Source organism: Dicentrarchus labrax, unplaced genomic scaffold (genome assembly GCF_905237075.1).
Source record: "Dicentrarchus labrax unplaced genomic scaffold, dlabrax2021, whole genome shotgun sequence".
Classification (NCBI taxonomy): Eukaryota; Metazoa; Chordata; class Actinopteri; family Moronidae; genus Dicentrarchus; species Dicentrarchus labrax.
In genome coordinates this window covers 22,699,715-22,723,656 of record NW_026136718.1, presented here as the reverse complement: position 1 = coordinate 22,723,656, position 23,942 = coordinate 22,699,715, and the positions used below count along the sequence as shown (strand labels likewise).

Below are 23,942 nucleotides of genomic sequence, written 5' to 3'. Positions count from 1 at the left end.
AGAGGCGTGTGTGTGTGTGTGTGTGTGTGTGTGAGTGAGTGTGAGAGAGAGAGAGAGAGAGAGAGAGAGAGAGAGAGAGAGAGAGAGAGAGAGAGAGAGAGCTATATTTCGCCATTGGTAGAGTCAGTATAAGACGATAAATGTGCAGTGTGTGAGTGACAGTATGAAGTGTGCCTCCGCGCTGTTTGTGCCGCAGTAGAGCCGCAGGAAACGGCTCACAGAGGCTTAAAACATCACATGCAGCCTCACAGAGGGCCCGAGTGAGAGCTGAACACCCTGGATTGGACTTCACAGGACTGGACTAGTTGAAGCAGTAAGTGTCCGGCTTTAGGCTGCTGATGTGTTATTCATGTCACCTGCCAAGAACAGCTGCTCCAGCCAAACACCTGGCATCACTTCACTGTGATTCACTTTACATAACAAATGCAGCCTTCCACTGGGAGGATTTGAGATAGACAAGAAATGATGTTAGTTGTATTTCATGATCCCACTGTGCAGATTCTGGGATTGCAAAAGTCACATAAGAGCTCTGGTGAAAGAAATACTCAGACACTTTACTTACTAGTAAAAGTGCCAGTGCATTAATGCAAAAGTACTCTACTAGCTGTGAAAGTACTGCATTCAAAATCATACTAAAGTGAAAGTACAGAAGTATTATCAGCAAAATGTACTACTGAACAATACTACTGAAAATGGCTTGTGTTACTGAGAAATTATTATATATGACATTAATTGTTTGTATTGGCTGTAAAATAAATGTAATGGGGAAAAGTAGAATAATTCCAGTATAAAGTACAGTAGCATGAAATGGAAATACTTAAATAAAGTTGAATAAATGAATAAATATAGAAATTTAAGTGTTTAAATACAATACTTGAGTAAATGTACTACTTTTGGGTATTTAAAGTGTTAAACACATATGACAATACAATAATTATAATAATATTAATGATATACTATCATAGCGTCTACTTTTCATCAGTTTACAAATAGAAAAAAATCTAATCTATTGATCATTTGACCATAGAATAATTAATTGTTCAACTTTCAGGCATAAAAGGAATATTCATTACTCAGTTGAATAAAAAAGTTGTAAATATCTTTTAAAGTTCCTTTTTAAAGACTTATGTCCAAGATATGTGTGAGGTGTGACACTGTGCAGCTGAACAATAAACCTGTCAGAGCACAAATGGGAGTCAAATGAGAGAGCAGATTAAACATTATAATAAATGAATAGAAATACAAATGAAAGCTGCATTTTTTTAAATGATTGATAATAGAGACACCAAAGAAAGCTCTGCCTGTATCCTGATTATACTGTTAAACTACGGTTTATAGGGATTTAAGGTGTTTCCCAGAGAGTGAAGCCTACAGTAGAAAGACCGGCTGAGTAACCGTTAGTGTCACATGCTTTTCAGTCCCAGGTAAACCTGTTTCAGCGCAGACAGCTGATTCATCTCTACTTGTTGACGTTAGCCATGTGACATGCCACAACGTTGCTTAAAGCTTTCCCATTGTCGTCGCTGCATACTAGGGTTTTGATTAGAGCGTCATGTGGACAGGAGGCTGTGTAAAGGGGAAAAGGAGGACGTGTTTCCTTCCAGTAAGGCTGGTCTGGTGACTGCCACCTTTTGTAATAGTTCAGATTTCCTTTTTCTCCCATTTGACAGTTGCTTTTTCCTCCGTGTCAGACAAAACAGACTCTTGTGATGTTTTCCGTTTTAGTGTCCTAAACAATGACAGATGATGACTTAAGCAATATAAAGCAACAACTTCCCCAATTTGAACTCTGGAGTTTTGAATAGTAATTTTAAAGGTTCTGCTATTGTTAAATAAATAATAAATTGCCATAAAATTTGGTGCATACATTTATGATTCATGGTGAATTGTAATAACTTTGGTGATATCTTAAGTTTTCCTCTAACTTCATCATCAGATTAAAATCTGATATATACTGAAAGGTCCAGTGTGTTAGGAGGCTAACAATAATAGGCTAATAATAATAATAATAATTGAGCCGGTTTTATCTACAGTGGATCCTCTTCCAAACAGGCCAGCATGTTGAACCACCATGTCTCTACAGTAGCCCAGAGCCTTTTGCATTTTTAAGAGTTTCACGCCCATCCTTTTTTTCTCCTACACCCTTGGAAGGGGAGTTGGTTGCAATCTACCCCTTCACTGCTAAATGCCACTGAATCCTACATGCTGGCCCTTCAACATGAGCATGTTAGCATGCTGATGTCCATGTTTCACTCAGTATAGCTTAGCTGTAGACTCTTTTTTCATTTATGGCTGTTATAACATAGATAAAAACAGTATATTCAGACATTCCAGTTTGTCATAGAGGGTATTTTAAAATCCTATATTCTTATTTAACTGTTTCTCAAATGGATTGCTGACTCTTTCTGCCCTTGTCAGTCTGGTTGAACCAGTTTGTTTAAACAAACTCTTCACACAAAATAACATCTACAGTATTTGTAAGGAGGACTTTCTAAAAGCATTAAAGACCATTCAAAATATAGAACAATCCTCTCAGCCATCTGACTGTACTGAATCAAGCTTTTGTATTAAGTATTAAGTGTAAGTATAATTTCTTAAAGTTTTCTTAGAAAGTACTGCCACTGATAAACTTACAGGCTCATGATTAGTAATGAGCATAAACCTACTGTAGCTTCTGGGTTTCTTTTCAGAGACTCAGTGCACGTGTGCTTCTGAAAGCATCTTTTTAATTACAGTTGAGTCACAGAAATAAATAGCATCTGTTTGTGCTCTCCCTGTTTCTTCCCTGCAGGGGTCCATGGAGGAACTGGAGCCAGAGGAGCAGTTCCTGCAATACGCGCGGAACGGAGATCTGCCCGGGATTCAGAGGCTCCTCATGTCCACAATAAAGGAGGAGACGCACATCAACATAAACTGCAAAGGTACATGAGGAACACAGGGGAGCAATATCAATGATAGCGTGTGGTGTAACACACTATGTACTGTTTTCTCAGGTAAGAAAAAGTCTAACCTGGGATGGACGCCTCTTCACTTGGCCTGTTACTTTGGACACAAAGATGTAGTGGAGGAATTACTGAAGGCAGGTTTTCTTTTTTAAAAACAATTAAAGTTATAAAAGAATTTTGCTTTAGATTATGAATAACTGTATGGCTAACGTGTGTTTTGTTACACCCTGCAGGCAGGGGCAGATGTTAATTTGCCCAATAATATCGGAGATACGCCGCTGCACAAAGCTGCCTTCACAGGAAGAAAGGTACCTGAATGCGCCATCGATTTTTCTGATTTTAGGTTTCTCTCTACTCTTCTCGTCTCTTTGTTGATAGTATGATTTTGTGCATGCATTTATTCATCCATTCAGTCAATCAATCAATCAATCAATCACGTATTGATCAGGAGGTTGTCATGCTGCTGCTGCACTATGATGCATGTGCTACTGTCATCAATGGGACAGCACAGATTCCTAAAGATGTCACTCAAAATCCAGAGATCAGAAGCATGTTAGAAGGTGAGAGGGACACGTTGTCATCTAAGAGATATCATGGAAACATATTTATCAGTCTCCATGTTTAATGTTTTAATATTCATTGGTACAAGTTGTTTACATAATCTATAGATTCTAAAATCACTCGCTTTTTTGTGTAAATCCCATCCTTTTACTGATCCAGCGGCCGAGAGAACAGAGGAGAGAAAACTGGAGGAGGAACTTTTGGACGCTGCACGAGATGGAGACCTTTCAACTCTAACTCAGCTGGTTAGTACCACATGCTGATATCTGTTCTAATACTTCCAAAGATATGAAGCCAAAATCTGAAACATGAGCTTTAATCTTAGATGATAGTTGAATGTCCTCAGGAGGAATTTTCTGTAGTTACTGTGGTGGTGGGGGGGGGGTTGTTTTGGGGGTTCGGTTCAGAGTTATCAGCCCTGCTGGCAGCGTGGCTGTAGTGATAGTAATGTCTGTCAACCCACCACCTTGGTCCAGACTGAAATATCTCCACAACCACAGTAAGTAAGTGGGGAAGTTGTATGTTTCCACTTTAACTATTCTAGCTCTCGGACACAGAGTGAGAAATCAAAGAGTCATGCTACAGTTCTTAGCAGAATAATAAAGATTTGCGGGACGTTTGGGGAAAAAAAACCCATCTGTTTTTGTCCTGCGTGTTTGCTGCAGCTCAGCAGGAAAAAGCCTCCAGACATCAACTGCACAGATCTGCTGGGTAACACTCCGCTGCACTCTGCAGCGTATCGAGGCCAGAAGCAGTGTGCCCTGAAGCTGCTCAAAAGTGGAGCCAGCCCCAACATCAAGAACAAGAATGGTAAGACCAATCAGCCAAAACTGGCAATCACGACTGGCTCCTTTTCACTTCTTTTTGATAGTAAGAAAGCCTTGTCCTTTAACAAACCATACATCTCTATATTTAAGACTGCTGCTTGTACCAAAAATATTCCTTCTGGTGTTGAGTCTCCATTCCTTCACTTAAATAAAAATAGCAACTGACTGAATAAGCAGCTATAATCTCTGATTAGTTTTGCCAGACACCAAGGTTATTTTTGTGAGTAAAACGTGATTATTAATGCAAAAACTGTAAAATCTATGATTACATGAGAGGCACAAGCTGAGGCTGGTTTGGATGTAAATGACTCCTTGATATTTATAACAGTTGTCGCCAGCCTGTAAATATCATTCAATCAAGCAGTATATTTTTCCCTCTGTATACATGTGTTCTGTTGTACTAAAGCCCCACTTGTCTTGTGTGTGCTTAACTCACAGGCCAGACAGTGTTTGACCTGGCTAGTGATACAGCAATGAAGCAGGTCCTTGAAGGCAGCGTTCATCGAGTGAGTGCCCTGCTGATAGACGGCTCCCTAAAGTTATTTTGATTTGTTTTGTTGGTTTTTACCTTACTTCTTACTGTTTCTCATCTGTTCCTCTTGCAGGGTATGACACGCCATGTCAAGAAGTACGAAGGACTTCTCTTGAAGGTAAAGTAAGGGAGTTGTTCTGAGAAAATTAAGCAAAATAACTTGTATGTTACATTTAGAGACCCTGCTGCAAACAAGCAAACAGAAACACATTGCAATACATTTAGTGGTGTGAGTTATTAAAGCAGGTTATAGCAAGAATAAGGTTTCTAATTTTTCTGTAGTTAGTCTTGAAGCGAAATCGTAAAAAGGTTCAAGTTGATATAATTAAGTAACATTTTGTTGAAGCTGCATGTTATTGTTATATTGCATGAAAGAATGAACTACAGTCACATGAGCACTAGAAAGTTTATTAGAAGATAGATGCCAAAAATTTCCTTCAGATATACAATTTTACAAGTTACACATTAACCCTAATTTGTTGCTGGACTGTCAGTGTGTTTTTAATTAATATAATTGTAATCACATTGTACAATGTGCATGTGCTTGTTGTCATCATCCTTCATGGAGGTTAAAAACTATAAACTGTGTTTTTAATAAAAGAACTGCTGTAAAATCTGATTTAAACCAAAGAGTGTGTAGCTGAAACTGGGTTAGTTCAGGAAGTGAATCACTTCACAGTCAATTGGAATTAGGCATTGATTAGTCAATGACCTGCAAAAGGATTTACAGGCAGCACAAGGACGATGTCACATCAGCAGTGTAATGTATTACATGCTCTACTGAGCTGTTGTGCAAAAAGTCATGAAAACTAAAGAATAACCTGTACAAACGGTAAAACCTGTAATACTAAACACGCTGCATGTAGTGTGGTAGTAGACTGTAAGCGGGAACAGCACAGGTGTTGGTAATAATCTTAATGAAGATGTAACGAATGCAGCCATAATTAATGTTATTAATCACACCTGTGCTTTTCCTGCTGCAACGTCTCAAAATGTCTGCTGCAAGTTAAAAAGCTAGCAGTGACAGAGCATTAAAGGATAAGTTAAACCTGCAATAACAGATTTTTTTCAAACATTATTATTAAAAAAGCCATCACTGAGCCTCACAATTTAACCTCTATTACAATGAACCAGCTACCAACTGTAGTTTATTTCGAGTCATTCTCACATACAACGTTTTAACGCTGGAAATGCACACCAGCACACCAAATGTTTATTAATCCACAGCTGAATATAGTCCCAGTTATAAAACTGCTTGGATGTTGACATGAGCGCTATTTAAATGTCAGAATCTGGCAATTATGGCAGCTTCCAAATTACGTGGCCGCAGAATTGGGAAACCCTAAAAATTGACTTTACGTATTTGCACTGCCTGCTGAGTTAATCAGTTAGACAACAAACCCAGACTTAGCTCACTTGTGTGTGTATTTCAGCTTTTATATAAGTGCTTGTGTGTCTCAAGCATTTGAAATATGTTTCTAAATGCAGCGTGAGTGCAGTCAATTTCATATATTTTCAATTTACTGTATTTTCTCAAGGTGCTGTGCTTCTTCGTCAGCCGCTTCTAAAATCAGAAAAGACTGAACAATAATAGAAACCACCGAAAATCAGACTGTGATTCTTCTCTATGTGTCATCCCACAGAGCTCCAGATTTTTTGGCTGGCGCTCCTGCTGGGTCGTCCTTCAAGATGGGGTTTTATCCTGGTACCCAAAACAGTATGTGCTATCTTTGTCCTCCTTGAATCAGATATTTGTCAAGACGACTGCAACAGATAAATAAAAATACTGCAGGCTTTTGATTATAAAGACGCTGTAAGTGACTCTTTCACACTCAATTAGATAAAAATTGGGAGATGGTGTCTTCTACACCTCCATTGAAAATGTGTAATATGTTGGGGAAAAAAATTCCAGCCTGCAGAAGAATGATCTCAGGAAAATATAACCTCTTTCTCACATGAAGGTCAGATGCAGCTGCCAATGTCAGAAGGCAAGGCTGTAAGTCCCTTACACATGCTCAGTGTTTGGTAAGCCAGCATTTAAGACTTAAACTCCATCTTTTGACTACTGTGTTGAATTTGTGTTAGAGTAACTTTTGCATCAGGGAATGTTTTTGATGTTTTCATTTCCAGATCCGAGCCAAAGATAGCTGCTTTTTTACCCTCAAGTGTTTCGATGACAGCGTGCATCACTTCAAAGTATCACCTAAAAAAGACCCAGAGGCAGCAAGAAAAGTATGTTTAATTTCTCCTCCGGTTGTAATATCAAACACTTTCCTAAAGGTTAAGTTAACTCCAGATCTTCTTTGACAAATTATTAGCATTTTGTATGGGTATTTTTTGTACTTTTATGCTTTTATGCTAAAAGATCATGAAATGTTGCTCAGTGTAGTTTTGTAACTATATGATTTTATCAACAACATTGTAAAGGACACTGATACAAAGGCTAACTAAGGTCTGAGTCACATCCTGTTTGAACTTCCCATTAGCTTAGACAGCTAGTGTGTTAATATTAAAGCCACACAGCTCATACTGCTGTTTGTTGGTAGGAATTTAGAGTAATAATTAGTAACTAAAGTTACTGTGACTACTTTAGAGATGAATAGAGAGTTTTGATATGTAGGAATCTGAGATAACTTTTGTTTCTGTTAAACTCTCAGCCGACACAATGGTGAAAGTGACAATCATAGCTTAGACACTGGTGGGGATAATGCTAGTTAGTTCAGGCCAAAAAGTAAAAGAAGCACGGTTCTAATTAGCATTTTTAGTAAAACATTAATAAGCTCAAATCTGTCAGTGAAAATCTTTGATGCGTCTTTTTTTGTGTCTAAATTAAAAAATATATATATGTCAATAAATTGTTGTATGTGCCTTGGAACATAATTTGCTTTAGTAAAAATTAATACATTTGAACAAACTAGGATTATATTGTCCGCTCGTTTAAACAAAATCAATAACAAAATCATTACCCTCTGTCAGAGCTGTAGACACTCGGAGACTGTGAGACTGGACTTACTTGAGACTTGATGGGAAAAAGCTGAGGAGACTGGACTTGTTGACCCACAAATATTGGAAAATGCAGTATTGTATTTTAGTTCAGCTCTGCCAAACTTTCATGAATAATTGATAACATAACTAGGTCGGAACGTCTCTATAACCTAATACACTCTTTCAGTTGTTGCTGCTGGCACCAGAATAATTCAGATGAGAGAAATTAGCTTTGATTGTCAAATTAATTTATCCATACACATAAATGAGTAACTCAGTAGTTTCCCCTTATGTCAGCGTATCGCCTGTTTTCCTCCCTGCAGCCGTGGAAATGATCCTGACTTCCAAATCACTAATTTATGTAAGTAAATCTGTAAGTAATAAAGCTTTATACATACATAGCGAGCATGTAAATACAAATGTATGGAAGATAAAACAAGACGGGTAGGATAAATTAAAAGAGCGACGACAGATGAGAAAACAAACAAGAAGGGGATCTATAAAAGGCCTGTAGAGGAAGGTTTTGAGGAGCCGCTTAAAACAGTCCATGGATTCAGTGGATCTGAGTGATTGGGGAAGACTATTCCACAGTGTTGGGGCTAAAGCAGCAAAAAATGCACGGTCACCTTTAGTTTTGCAGTTAGAGTGTGGAAAGGATAAAAGGCCGAGATTTTAGGAGTGAAGAGACCGAGGAGTTGGATGAGGAACAAGGAGATCTGAAATGCAACTGGGGGCAAGGTCATGAAGTGCCTTTTATGTAAGCAGTAAGATCTTATAGTTGATTCAGAATCTTACAGGAAGCCAATGAAGGGATGCGAGAACAGAAGTAATGTGTGACCGACGGCTGGTTCTGGTTAAAAGTCTGGCGGCTTCATTTGTTTAACTGTAAACAATTTAAGGAAGCTTGACTGAGCCACGTCTAGAGGGAGTTACAGTAATCTAGACGGGAGAAGATGAAGGCGTGAATTAATTGTTGTTTTTTTTGTGAATAAATTGATTTTTGCGATATTTTGTAGCTGCAGAAAACACGATGTACAAGTTTTGTAACATGATGGTGAAATGTCATATAGTGGTCAAAGATTCTGTTGCTGTAGTTCCTGCTTTTAGTAATTAAGAGCTCCTTATTTTAATAAAATATTTAAGATCATTATTAATATGTTTTCATTTGTCTATTGTGTTAATTATTAGAAAGATTAGGATTTTTTTACGCCGTCCACCCTGTCTTTTAAAGAAGAGGGGTGGCGGTCTGCGCAAGGGCTTCGTGATTTTCATATTTTTTTTTAACTAGAATGTTTTTATGTCAATGCTCCTACAGCTTATAGTAATAACATAATCCTCCAAGTGTGATCTAACTATTAAAACTGTTAAATTGAATCTGTGTGTGCACTCAGCTACTTACAATTTGCCTTTGAGGGCTTTGCATATAATTACGTTTTTTCCGTTATGACCTCTGTCTACTTCAGCTTGACTTTTTTTTTTCACCTGTAAAGCAGTTTCAAGTTCACTACACTGCCTAATCATTATATATATATATATATATATATATATATATTATTTTTGATGAAAAAGCTAAATCACTAATTTGGCAGCGTAGTCACATTCAGGATCAGGACTGCTGCTTATTTTAATGTGACCAATCAGAAATATATTAAGATGAAAACCAGCAGCAGGGATGTAGAATCACTACAATGTTTCAAACAGACAGGAACTCATCGTGTTGGTTTTTTTGCACAGTTGCACCTTCGTTTTGAGTGCTAAGTGTAGGCCAAAGGTATAAGACTTGGACTTTCCTTTAAGACTTAAGACGTGACTTGGACTTGCCCTCTAAAGAAATCAGGCTTCATCTTGGTCCAAAATACTTGAGATTTGTCTTGGATTTGCCCTCTAAAAGCTGGATTTGGACTTTTGAAAACTTGGCCTTGGTTCAATGTTTAATTCTCATGACGAACCACAGAACAATCTGTTATTGTCTTCCAGGCATGGCTGGACGCACTGGAGGAGCACTCAGCTTACAGCACACACTACTGCTCCCAAGAACAGGGCAGCGAGGAGGAAGAGGAAGTGATGTCACTCGGGGAGCTAACAAACTCACTACAGGTGGCTGTAAACAAGAAGATCCATAATTAGCATGTCAGCATAATGATCCGTAGTGTTTCCACTGAACTAGAAAGCCCCACGGTCCTCCCACTCTGCACTGCTTTTGTTAATCTGCAGTCCCCTCTCATCTCTCTGAATCCAGGCAGCGGAGGCCAGCCAGAAGAAACTGGAAGAGGAGGTGGCAGCCTTCCTGTCCTTGCTGAAAAATGATGGGCTGGCAGAAAGTAAAACCTGTTATTTTATTGCCAATTAAGTCTTTTTTAATTTAATGTAATACACTTAACAGAGGAGAAACCTCACAGATGTGAACCATTCGAGAGTGGAAATGCAAACCTTATAATTAGAATTACAAGCCTCGTCACGCAGATTTAAATGTACAGTATTGATGGAATAATGGCTGACATCTTTATAATTAATAGTCTGCACCATCTGTTTCTGTCATTAGAGGTTTGCTGTGCTTGTTGTGTTTCTGAGAACATAAAAAAATACACTAAGAAACTTGAACTTCATGTTAGCTGTTTGTTTGGCTTTTTCATTTCAGTCATAACTTTGTGCAAGTGGTCGCTCATTGATGTGTTTGTCCCCTCAGGGTTTCCATCCGCCATACTGCAGAAACTGCAAGAAATCTATGAGTTGTCCAGTGATACCAGTTCCAGTCTCAGTGTCTGTCTCACCGTCTTCTCCAGACAGGAAGGGGTAAGTGTCAGCCTTCCCGGGACAGACTAGTGTCATTGTTTGAATACGGTCAGCAGCAATCAGTCAGGTTTTTGTCTATTCTACCATTGTTTATGAGCATTTTACTCTCCACAACCCATAGCATAAAAAAGTTTATTGTGTAATTTCACAGTATACACACATTTCACATATATATGATTTGAGTGAACTGACCGTTTAATTAAATGCAGACTAGAAATGCTGTAATCAACAGGATCCTTGCTGTCTGTGGGTCCATATATATAGTGATGTTTCCTTTAAAAATAACATGTAAAAACAAAGTGTGATTCATAAGAAAGCGGCGGCACCTCCTTATGAAAGCAGCTCAGTGGAGTGCAGTGATTATAAGCTGTCGGATGGGTTTTCTTTGTGTGTGATTCAATGGATTTGATTATAATGGAAGGATTCACTGGATGGATATCATCTCTCAAGGATAGAAAATAGATGACAACGCTTATAGCTCACAACAAGTGCCAACCCTGTACATCAATTCTGTAATAATGTAAAAACGAAATTTATAGCACTTGAGTAAACACAGTGTTTAAATGGTGAGTCACATAATGAGATCCATTTCCCGTTTTAAGTGCAGGAGGCTCTGTGTGTGTGTGTGTGTGTGTGTGTGTGTGTGTGTGTGTGTGTGTGTGTGTGTGTGTGTGTGTGTGTGTGTGTGTGTGTGTGTGTGTGTGTGTGTGTGTGTGTGTGTGAAGTTATGAATGGGTGGATACTGAGCTCTAAATTCTTTCAGGTATTAAGAAGTGAAATTGCATTATTACTATACTGTATGTGTAAACCAAAGTATTTTCCTACAATGGCCTCAAGCAAAGCAGCACCCAGCAGCTCTCAGACAAACAATAATCAGTTAGGGAAAGCTACTTCTACAGAGATTGTGATTAAATAGTATATTTTATAGAAAATCAATTGAGAATGGATATAATATATATTATGCATAAAATGACTGGATGTCTGCTTTTGGATAAGCAAAGTGAAATCCTGAAATCCAAATTAAGATATTTCTTCACATTGATGCAGAAATCATAAAACAACACTAAGAGTCTAACAGCTGAGGCTGATGGGAATTATGTTAGTATATGGTTATGTTTTTATGACTGGAAGGTTAGCATATGTAAGAAAATGTAATTGAGGTAAACCCAAAGACATTTTACAGGGAACAGGAAATGTAGGGGGATGGTTTGTGTGAAGGGCGGATTCACTCTGAATAAGTCTGTGTGCTGCAGCTGAATAGAAAGTATATATCTGATTTTCCTATCTCACTTTTTGTAGGCTGAGAGTGAGAATGTCTTTAATTTTTATTTTGCATATTGGCCTATCACAGTTTTGGTTCATTTGCGGCACTTTATGAACCAGACTACTATCTGAGCGTCACATCAGAATGACAGTTCGTCACTGCGCACTCTGCTGATTGTTAATCTGATATGTAGTAGTGCTGCTGGTTTTGATGCACCACAGTGTTTGAATGCAGTGATGAATACACACTTGTCTTGCTGATTATGTGAACCAAGGCATGTTCACCTTCACACGATAATGCACAGGTCCTGTGCTTTGACACATGCCATTCTGATGGCATTCATTACTGTCATTTTCTGCATTTTAAACAGAAAACATCTGCATACTAACATAATGATTGAATATCAAATCCTGAATTATTCCAATCAGAAGGTATTGACAAAAATCAGTGTGTATGACATGTTTTTTCCCAGTCTGGTTTCCTCGTCCAACTCCTGTTCACTAATACAGCTTCATCTCACAAACAAGATAGTTGAATTACTCAGGGATCTTTAGAAGGGACGGCGCTGCTGGTGTGCCCAGAGGCTGCCAAAAACCATTTGAATGTTCTCAGTTTAACAGCTAGACCAGTGCTTTCAGGGCTTACACCTGTGCCGGGCCGCCGTCGCTCAGCTGTGCAGCCTTTTGAACTGCGATGTGCAGAGGCAGAGTGCACGATAAAAGGCTGCACAGGATCTCAGAGCTCTCACCATGAATAGGCCTGGTCTCAATAGGAATAACTCAAACATTTACTGTACTGTATATCTCAGTCTGCACATGATGGTATGCAGTCTGAATGGAGCAGCAGGGTCTGCGCTCATTCCCTCTGTGAAGGAAAGATACTGAATCACTTTCAGCTGCTGCAGCGCTGGTTTGCGCCACCTGTGTATGGGTCAAGCGGCAGGAGTTTCCTTTTAAAGTTCAGTATATTGCAACGATGGCGAGTGATCTATAGTCATTATTCAGCACTTATACCCACTTCAACTTGCCTGCTATGGTCCTGGTTACCATCTTTATGGTCTCCACACTTTATATTTACACACTGTCAGACTGTGGAAACAGCGAAGCAAGATTTTCAGAAAGGTGAAGCTGAAAAATGAGCACATCTTCACATTATTAACATTGATGTCTTTTGTAAAAAGCTGGTTTGGCTGATGGTTTATATCTGAGTCCATTACCCGTTACTTGATCCCCTCTCCTCCACGGGAATCATGTTCTCCAGCAGGCTATTTGAGACGGCGGCATCAAGGCAGCTGTCCTCCATTACAGATAAACATGGCTCATCCCTCTCAGCTCCATCTCTGTCTCTCTCCGTGGGTCTGTTAATGAGAGGACGGTGCAGAAGGGAGGATCAGTCAACAGGCTGTTTATTTGCAGGCCCACTGCCGTCACAGCCGGTCTGATAGTCATGCACATTTGTCTTCTCTTTGTAATGAGAGTCAGAATAAAATTTTGGTACACATGAAAACACTACAGTCACTTCACTTCAGCTATCTAATGTGGAATATAGAATTCATGTTGGTTTGTTCTATGAGTGATTAGTCTCTCATGCTGTGTGTGTCTGTGTGTGTGTGTGTGTGTGTTTGTGTTTGTTTGTGTGTTGTGAGCTCAGGTGCGCAGTCTGAAATTGGAGCAGGAGGTAGAGAAGAATAAGATCCTCTCCGAAGCGCTGCAGACTCTCGCCACGGAGCACCACGAACTTGAGCAATCCGTCGTCAAGGGATCTTCACCGCGGAGTGCCCTCAGTGAGGATGAGTTCCACGACGCCGTGTCTGGTGAGTTGAGTTGACAAGTGATCAAACACGCTCAGGAGATGCAGGAGATTCTGTGACAAGCTCCCGCTCACACTCGCTGCTCTGTCATTGACCTGTAGGACACTGGAATACTTTTACCTGCCGGTGAATGTCTTGGGTATGTTTTGCCGCTCCTCAAGCGTGACGTAAGCGCAAGTGTTGCCTGATTGTGTTGAAATGACTTTTCACATGAATGAGTGTTTTTGTGTGTGAAAAACCTGCATGGTGTAGTTACATCTATTTTCTAAATGGGCTTTATCCCTGTTTTCAGTTTTAACTTTATCAGTACCAACAAAACCTTTTCTCTAATTGGATGCTTATGTAACGAGTTCTATAGATGAAAGGAAGTTAACAGGACTGAATAAAATGAAATACTAATATACATCTCCATTGAAGATCTGCATTCATTGTTGTAGAGCATGATTGTAAGTATATATTTTTGGGTGAATATATTTTATCTGAGATATAAAATTACATAGATAAATATAATGCACATTTTTAATACTTATATAGTAGTTAAGAAAATTCCATTTTGTTTTTGTTTTGTTTTTCACTTTAATGAATATGAAGTGCATCATAAACATGATAATAATTGTTCACTAAATCATTTGTTATTGTCATTTATCCAGTCTTGTTATTACAGCCCGAAAAATATATTAATATATCAGCAATTTTCTTTACATAAACAAACCATCCCTTTTTTCTGGTGAACAACCTATGGAGACACTATTTCTACTTTATCTCTAACCTGGTTAGTTAATTTCTTGTTACTTAACAGCCAACATATGAATCAATACTGATATATAGGCCTTACATTACACTTATAAAATAAGTTAAGAAGGGAAAAAATGCAAATATATTTTTGAGTAATTCCACTTTTTCTGTTTGTTTTTTTTTATAATATGGAAGCACCAATTCCACTTTTTTCAGACCAAGTACACTCATGAGTACTTGCCAATACCGAGTACCGATATGAGAACTAAATAATACCATTACAGTTCTAACAATGACTTTGAAAACATGATTTGTTTTCATCAGATGTTCCTTTCTGACTGAAAAAGTTGTTTAAAATATTTTCAGACTGCTGCCGTTGTTTGCTGTCTGCTCAACTAACGAGAGGTTGCGTAACTTCACGCTGGTGCAGTATCGGAATACCGTAGTATTTGATCTAGTGACTAATTTGTTATTTTTATTTGTACAGTAATGATATTAGACCGCAACTAATGCTAGATTCTTGATACCGATATAGATACCAATATTTGCGATTTCTTTTTTTTTAAAAGGGAAAAAAACTACAGGTCAATATTAATTTTTCTACATAAACAAATTACATACTCAACATTTTGTGATGATCTTTTAAGAATTATGATCTTTTATGACCAGGATGAATTGATTATTATTATGATTTACTGATTTGTGGTGGACAAATGGTAACACTGTTTGCACTGAACTGCAGTTTCTTGTTATTTATCGGCCAACATATTGAATATACGGATACAAAAATATACATATTAATATAGCTAATATCGGCTGACATACTGTATCGTTCTGGCTGATTTATCTGTCTAGCTGTAATTGCTATCACATGGGTGGACACTGGCTATATAATCAGACAGTAAAAGGTATCCACAGGTACTGGATATAGTTGATTTTATTATATCCCTCTTTTAATAAACATTATTTGAGGTTGTGCCCGTTTTTTATCATTTTTTTCTACTACAAATATGAACAGTAACTCTAAGATGTACAGCTTTCGCCTCTTCTTTAAAAAAATTTTAAACAGTTTTTCACTTTGCTGTAACACTGAATCGTCTCCTTGTGTCCATCTCTGTCAGAATCGGACTCAGAGTTCTCCTTGAGCGGCTTTGAGACAGTGGCCAGCCATTCATTTGAGGAGGACGAGGACGAAGGCTCTGTCATGTTAAGCAGCCCTTGCAGCAGCCCCACCAGCATGTTGCAGGAGGATCACCATGGAGACGAGGAGGAGGCTCAACCCAACGGGATCACAAAGCATAGGTCAGCGGTGCTATATATCCCCACGGTTTCCTAAATGGACCGCTGACCCCCCCCTGCTTTTATCCAGCACTCATCAAAAGCCGAACAAACTCAACAAAGAGCCTGTCTCTTCATATCAGTTATTGTTGCAATTTTTTCCTCGCTGTAATGTATCCTCGATATTAGTGTCAGGCTGTTATATTTCCCAACCTGCTCTGACTGTTTTCTCAATGATCTTTGTTTTTCATTTTCATGTCGTCCCTCAGGTCTTTCCACTTCATTGTGTGAATAATTTAGAGTCAGGTCCGGCCTGGTAAAGGAAAGAGAAAGAGTTGTATTGAAAGAACTGAGCTCTGTGTTGGAGCTGTTAAATATTGATAGGGTCACAGTGCAATGCAATAATCATTCTGCAGTATGATCCTGTGTTGGTTAATCCCTCCATGCAGCTTTTTAGTGCAATTTTAACTATTTGGATGTAATTGAATTATTATATGAACCCCTCATGTTGTTATTTTGCTCATAATGCTATATTCTTATGATTTTAAGAATATTATCCAAACTCCAACCTGTAAAGCCTTTAAGATAGTTATACAAGATAGAAAGACTTACAAGATATAAGTACTGCAGTTGGATGATTCCACGGTTGCTGACCACCTCTGATACCGGTGTTGATTGTCTCTCTGGGCTTTGTTCCAGTATGTCACACAATACATTACAGGCTTTTGTTGACTATATTCACTTGAATAAGATATGACGCCTGCAGCTATTATATGTCTGGTACATTTACTCTAATGAAAAGTGTCTATTCTTAGAGCACAAAGTCGATGCATCATATCCACCTTATAGAAGTAATCCAATGTGTGTTAATATATGTGTGTGTGTGTGTGTGTGTGTGTGTGTGTGTGTGTGTGTGTGTGTTATTTTAGGACCAGCTTACCTGCACCAATGTTTTCAAGAAATGACTTCAGTATTTGGAGTATCCTGAGGAACTGCATTGGAATGGTGAGAATGATGTTCATGTATTGTTTTTATTAGCCATGTTAGCACTACTACTGGGTTGACTGCCATTCAATTTTGTACAGACATTTAAGGTCCCCCGAGGATTAATCATAATGACTTTAGTGATCTCCTGACTTTGGAATTTTTTGTGAAATGTCTGGACAACTTTTGAATAAACTGCCATGACATTTTGTACAGACATTCATGCCCCCCCTCAGGATTACTTGTAATAACTTGTTGGTTCCGTGACTTTTTATCCAGCACCATCATCAGATCATTTGTCCACTACTATTTTATGACCAAATACCTACTAATTAGCTCATTCGTTTTACAATGTGAAAGGGGTCACTCATAGTAATGAACCCTAGGAGGATTAACTCCTGAATCTGCAGTTCCCAGAGCTTTATAACAAGTTTTAACTCATTGTTTAGCTGTCCTGCCCTCAACTTTACGGTTTTAGTGTTTAGCTGTAGTATGCAACTGCAATATATTTTCCTCATGAGTTGGTAGAGACCAAAAACAGAGCTAAAACTCAGCTTGTCTTGCATTCATCAGGTGGCCAGAAACAGGACTCTAATGAATGATAATGTGCAATGCAACGACTGTATGTGTAAATAAGATTGTTATATGTCAGTATTCACAACTTGTTTCTACAGCCTCCAAGAGTCCAAATCAGTTATTGTAGGTTTAAATGGTGAACATGTTATAGCATTGTCATTGTGAGCATGTTGGCATGCTACCATTATTTTTTAGCTCAAAGCACTGTTTTGACTAAGCCGTTAGTATGGCTGCAGACTCGTATTGTTCAGCAACAGAAAATGTAGATGTAATGTACTGAGCAGCTTGTGGAGTATTATTGTGTACATTTCTGTGTTTTCAGATTAGGCCATTAAAGACTTTAGGCACCATAATCCTTGAATGGAATGTCTGAAACCTATTATTCTTAATAATCTTGTATTTGGACATATATATTTCTAAAGCGTTGTTTCTTTTTGCAGCAGAGAAGGATAGAGTAAATACAACACTACATTTACATTTAATCATTTGGCAGAAAGAAACTTACAAATTACTTCCGTCTTGTACAGGATGTTTGAAGGCCATTACTCCCTTGGGCCTTTCCAACCCTCAGAATGAATATTACACTGTTGAATTTGCTGTGTGAAGGGACTTCATTTTCTCTCTGTAATGAAACCTGGTCCCTCAATTCCTCTTCATGTCTTTTTTAGGAGCTCTCCAAGATTACAATGCCAGTTATTTTCAACGAGCCGCTCAGCTTCTTGCAGCGGCTGACTGAGTACATGGAGCACACTTACCTCATCCACCAGGCCATCACTTCCTCAGACTCTATTGAGAGGATGAAGGTATTAACACTTTGTAACATTACTGCAAATTACTTAAATTGCCTCAAATACAGCCATATTGTAACTGGATAATACCATAGTTTTTGAGTTTAGTGTGATTTAGAGTGTGTGTTTATCTCCTGTTGGCAGTGTGTGGCTGCGTTTGCGGTGTCCGCTGTGGCCTCCCAGTGGGAGCGGACAGGTAAACCCTTCAACCCTCTGCTGGGAGAAACCTTTGAACTGGTCAGGTAAGCGAGATTATACAGCACATGTTCAACGTGTGATATATACTACATACATTACCTGTAACATCACAACTGTGTACTTGCCCGTCCTCTAACGTTCCCACGTTGATGCTTGCTGCCTCAGAGATGATCTGGGCTTCAGGCTTATATCGGAGCAGGTGAGCCACCACCCTCCTGTCAGCGCCTTCCACGCTGAGGGCTTGAAGCAAGACTTTGTGTTTCATGGATCCATCTACCCCAAACTCAAGTTCTGGGGCAAGAGTGTGGAGGCGGAGCCAAAAGGCATCATCACGCTGGAGCTGCCCAAGTAAGAACTTATAGCTGATCAAAAAGAACATTAATAGCATTTTTAATCATATTTCCTTACTATAAAATTATTCAACTAAAAAGATACATGCCCTCTGCACTTTACACTCAAAAACAAAAAATAGTTTGTAAACTCTTCTGAAGTTCCTCTGTATGAGTGGTCTGTATTCTTTTATAACACATGCACATTGCCATTTTAAACGTGTAGTCTTCATTCAGTAATTTATCAGGTTTCCCACATCTCCCTCTGGAGCCACAAAAGGCTTTAAACAGCCTTTTCCCATTTATGTAGTAGCACTGTGTAAACATTCTTTGGTGTGTAACATCACACCATTTTCTTCTTCAGGTACAATGAAGCCTATACATGGACAAATCCTACATGTTGTGTTCACAACATCATTGTGGGCCAACTGTGGATTGAGCAATATGGAAATGTGGAGGTGATCAACCACAGGTAAAAAAAGGAAGTTTGATCAGCAAGCAGGGAAATGGACAGATGAGGAAGTTCTGCATGACTCAGCCAGCAGAGAGTGAGAGGATAATATAATGTTTTTCTCTTTTTTTCCACCTAGAACTGGTGAAAAGTGCTGCCTGAATTTCAAACCATGTGGCCTATTTGGCAAAGAACTGCACAAGGTTGAAGGGTATATTCTGGATAAAAGGTAAATGGGTGACATACTTGATTATTCATCTCTGTAAATATATTTTGCATTTTACAACATGCAGCACCACAGGATGCCATGAGTGTCAGAAAAGGTACGTTTTCCTTGCATGACAGTAAGTGTCATACAACTAATTGAACTGGCTGATGCCTTTCAAAACAGATTCCTTAATGCTCCCATATTCAAACAAATATGATTCAGTCAGCTGTTTAAAGATACTTCATCTGTAAATCAGAAAGCAAAAGGTTTTCCTGGGTTACTCCGCTGAGCACATTTCTAGATATCAGAACCCATTATAAAATCAAATCATCATGCAAATGATCAATTAACATTTCATACACTCAATAATTCATTGGTATTAAAAGCAACTCCACAAACATGTAGGCTTCAGTGTTAAATTGAAGTTTAAAGGCTGGGGGAAAAGGCGGCTACCATGTCACTGAAGCAGGTTTACTAAAACAAAACAAAGAGCAGATGGTTCAGTCAAAAATACAAGACGTTTCTAACACAACAGAGCCAATGACTCAACACTAATGACTGGACACAAGTAGTGTGCAGGACCACTACAACAAGACGAAATATGCAAAATGAGATATTCAGAAACTTGGTGAGATATGCAGCTTGTGAGATATACAAACATACAAAATGATACTGAGAGAAGTTACGTAGTAACCACAGAGGCTGATAACAAGCAGAGAGATGATAAAACCTAGTCTGTTTATTCAGCGTGAGGTCGGATGTTGCCCGAGCCTCTGAGTCTGGCCTTTTAACTTCCTTTTGACAGGGAATGTTTCATTTAGCTGAAATTTTCAGATCATTTACCAGTGTGAAGCCACACATTAAAGTGCTTATTTTGTCAAAAAGAAAACATTTTCTTCTTGCTAATGCAGTGTCATGTTTTGTTTTTGTCTTTGGTTTGCCATCTTAGCTGATGGACCAGGAAGTTTTTATCTGCTGAAGCTCTGAAACAGCTCATCACATCTAGTTACTGTGCCTGAGACTATGTGCGTGTATGTGTGTGTGTGTGTGTGTGTGTGTTATTTCCAAAGCAAAAAGAAGATGTGTGCTCTCTATGGGAAGTGGACAGAGTGCCTGTATGTCGTCGACCATGCAGCCTTCGAATCGCATAAGAAAAACGACAAGAAAGTTGCAGAGGAGAGAAAAAGCAGCAAAGCGGTATGAACAGCACAGTTTATAACTGTGATTCAGCATGTAATTCATGGAGTTTGATGACATTATTAATATGTATTCTTTTCAGTGCAGCATTTTTTCTGGTTTTCAGGGTTGCAGTGAGGGTCAGGAGGAGGTTCCCACTCCAGCTGCAGACACTGTGCAGATGATTCCTGGCAGCCAGCTGCTGTGGAGGATTGCACCCAGACCACCCAACTCTACCCAGGTCTGACTGATTAATGTGCTAACTATGAGCTTTCAACAGAGCGCAGCCTCAAAACCGGGATGCGTTTTGTGATGTTCGAATATGCAAAATGAGTTGTTCCTTTGATTGCAGATGTACAGCTTCACGTCCTTTGCAATGCAACTAAACGAGCTGCATAAGGAGATGGAGGGCGCCATTCCACAGACTGACTGTAGGCTGAGGCCAGACATACGAGCAATGGAGAACGGTGACATTGGTAATAATTGTTAGTGACATACTGGAACTGAAAATAAAAAAAGAATACTCTCGCTGCAATCTGAAACTCTACAATGTTGTTATACAAACAGACCTCGCCAGTGAGGAGAAGAAAAGGCTTGAGGAAAAGCAAAGAGCTACTCGCAAAAACCGCTCCAAGTCTGATGAAGAGTGGAAGACGAGGTGAGGACGCCAATGACAATGAACAACTCTCTCTTCTCCTCTTCACTGCTTTACTCAACAGGCTTTCATTATCCTCTATTATCCTCTGTTCATTTTGCTAAACTGAACTACTACTTTATATGAGGATTTCATTGTGGATAAATGTATTAAGGAATAGTGTGAAATTTTGGGAAATTCACTTAGCTACAGCTACAGTTAGCAGCTGGTTGGCTAAGCTTAGTTCCAGGCCTGTTGTTTTTCAGCTTGCCGTTATATGGATTTAAAAATGAATATAACTATAATTAGTGAGATTTAGAGATGCTAATAGGTGGATTTAGTTGCTTTTGAATAGGGTTTCAAAATGTCTAGGTGTTTCTTTAATAAAGTGTGAACATTGTCAGCTCGGATTATCCTGTGTTTAACTCCAATAGCATAGATGTTGTAATTTATATTTACTTAATGTGCTGTTTTCATTGTGGCTAAATATACAGTTTCTGTCTTTAATGCTGCAATGTTATCTTCTCTTTCTACACTGTTTCAATACTTGGTGGCTTTAAAATACTCTAGCTAAATCTCCATTTTATCTTCATTTGCCCTGTTTTTCTGTCACATCCTCGTTTTGATGTTAAGGAGTCCTGCCCTGGGTCCAAGGTTAGAGCTGCTCACTGTTTGAATGATGTGCCTGAAATGTGTGATGTTTCCTTGCTGTCTAATTATTTAAATTTAAACCATATCTCTATCTAAGATATGAGAGAGAATCACTGAAGATAGAATCACAGTTTGGAGTCGATGTGATTAATCTGCTCCCCCTTCCACAAGCATGGCAGCTCCACTTCCTGGCACTTGATGGAATCACTGAAACACCACAGGAGTTAATTTTAGTCTAAAGCAAACAACTAAAACAGCCACCTCCTATGCAAATTACCCATAACCTTGTGATGAAGCATGCTTGACCTTCCTTCCTCGCTTTCTCTGATTTGTTTGAGATGATCTGGCTGGTGTCATGTTGGTCTGGAACTCAATGTGTCTCCGCTGTTCTTTCAGGTGGTTTCAGCAGGGGCAAAACCCCCACACCAGCTCCCAGGACTGGTTGTTTTGTGGTGGATACTGGGACCGGAAATACAGCCAGCTGCCAGATATTTACTAATGGACATTTCCTGCACAGAGAAATTTGCACCATACGGAGCAGCATTAACAGTTTTTTTTTTTTAATTTAATGGAATAGCTACAATAACTACAAATAATATGCAAACAGTGTACTTAAACTGTGTGGCCTTAATCTACTCTATGGTGGTAAAACTGTGCATAAAAATGTCAATATAATCAATATTTAAAAGTTGTGAAATGTAAAGTTGTTTGACAATGCTTTGAAATGTAACATTTGTATTTACATTGAGAGGGGATTGTTTCTGTTCACAATGGACTTTAGCACAGTGGAGAGGTGCTGATGCACAGGGGTTCGTGATTTTAGTGTCCATCTGTCTTCTTTTAAATGTTCATAATCGTGTTTTGACTCTATATGTATATCTGTATATATACTTTTCACAAATTCAACCTTCAGTGACCTCATCACGTCGTTCACATTTCCTCTGGACTTACAAAACCACTAGCATTTACTTAAAATGAGGTAAATGTGGATGTAATTTCTCCTTTTTTGCCTTGTAAACAAATGGAACAAAATATACTCACAAAAACAGTATATATCAATATTACACTTATAAGACTTGTCTGACAATAGTTTAGATCGTTTTGTCAACTGAATTCTGTATGTTGTGCTCAGTATGTCATAAAGCTCGAGGTCTGAGCTTTGTAAAGAGGTTCATTAGTATTTTTGCTGAAAAACGTGTGTATCATACAATCTACTCAGAAAGATAAAGATGATTGGAGGTTATAAGGTCACATGATGTAGAAACTACTGAATTTTAAGGCCTTTTACCTCCATATAGAGCATTGAAAGTATTTTACTGGAAACTGAAATAAAACTCTTCAGTGTATTCATGTATGTTTTTACCTTTCATGATGTAAGCTTAGGATGCACAGAAGTCAGAAATCTGAAAAATAAAGTCTGATCTTGTAGTTTCTGTAAGGAAGTGGTATGTTTAAGGCCCACGTCCAACTCCCAACCTGGGGATTACATGGACCTGGTCCAGTGATCCATTGGAGCACTTTTTCCCAACTAGAAAATGTGGACGAGCAGAGCTCTCAGAAACAATGTATATAAGATCCAGATGGGGACTTTGAATGTTAAAACAAAAGTAGCTTCCTCAACACTGCAGATGACTGCAGCCTGTCAAAGTACGCACTGAATAAAGGGGGGTACTTATTGGTACATTACAGTGTAAACATAGATGGACTCAAACTTGTGAGTTATTCTCTCTGCATTAGTGTGAGCTGTTTGATGACAGAGCAAGCAAAGAGAATACACGTCACAAATGGCGTGCTGCTTTTTGATGAGGAGCTGTTGTGACTTAATTAAGTGGCAGTGGCTATGATCTGCGAGATATACCAGCAACCTCTGCTACCACACACAGAGAGAACTTCGCTGAGAGAGCGGGACTAACTGAATACATTACATTAGGATAAGCACTCCCTCTCATGGTCAGAAGAAGAATAACAGATTGAACTGTAAGCCTGTTTTGACGTTAAGGATGCAGTGTGTTCTTGTGTTTTAAATCATCATCTTAAACCCATAATATGTCGGTTCCTCCAGGAAGATAATTTTAGTTTCCTGCGCAAAACGATGAGCCATAAGTCACTAAACTCACTTCCTGGTTTCTAATTGTGAAGATGCAGACCTCGCAGACGTGTTCACAACGCAAATGTCTCACATTTACCCCAAACAGTGTGATTTTATTCTCACTGGAA

At 38.8% G+C, this 23,942-nt stretch overlaps 1 protein-coding gene across 5 annotated transcripts; it reads left to right on the top strand.

Annotated features, from left to right (window-relative positions):
• On the top strand, nt 1–23,071 carry osbpl1a (oxysterol binding protein-like 1A). 5 transcript variants are annotated; one of them, XM_051376210.1, is made up of 29 exons: nt 1–313; nt 2,792–2,921; nt 2,994–3,083; nt 3,183–3,253; nt 3,457–3,505; nt 3,666–3,751; nt 4,172–4,316; nt 4,772–4,839; nt 4,939–4,983; nt 6,509–6,582; nt 6,827–6,890; nt 6,996–7,097; nt 9,828–9,947; nt 10,090–10,171; nt 10,537–10,643; nt 13,558–13,720; nt 15,574–15,754; nt 16,660–16,735; nt 17,959–18,093; nt 18,223–18,320; nt 18,442–18,624; nt 18,970–19,077; nt 19,196–19,285; nt 20,335–20,461; nt 20,568–20,681; nt 20,793–20,916; nt 21,008–21,098; nt 21,708–21,728; nt 22,122–23,071. In XM_051376210.1, exons 2-29 carry the CDS (start codon nt 2,798–2,800, stop codon nt 22,222–22,224), a joined length of 2,841 nt encoding a protein of 946 aa, XP_051232170.1. In that variant the 5' UTR covers nt 1–313; nt 2,792–2,797; the 3' UTR covers nt 22,225–23,071. The 5 variants fall into 5 exon arrangements, with proteins under 5 accessions (XP_051232170.1, XP_051232168.1, XP_051232169.1 ...); XM_051376208.1 differs by having other exon boundaries at nt 2–313; nt 3,394–3,505; XM_051376209.1 differs by lacking the exon at nt 21,708–21,728 and having other exon boundaries at nt 3–313; nt 3,394–3,505.
• Nucleotides 23,072–23,942: the final 871 nt, after the last annotated feature.

Excerpts from the sequence above, each read along its gene's own strand:
- osbpl1a (XM_051376208.1), top strand. The coding sequence starts at position 2,798 with ATGGAGGAACTGGAGCCAGAGGAGCAGTTCCTGCAATACGCGCGGAAC. Across the intron at positions 15,755-16,659 it reads AACGGGATCACAAAGCATAG|GACCAGCTTACCTGCACCAA; the intron begins GTCAGCGGTGCT and ends GTGTTATTTTAG. Across the intron at positions 20,462-20,567 it reads AGAGAAAAAGCAGCAAAGCG|GGTTGCAGTGAGGGTCAGGA; the intron begins GTATGAACAGCA and ends TCTGGTTTTCAG.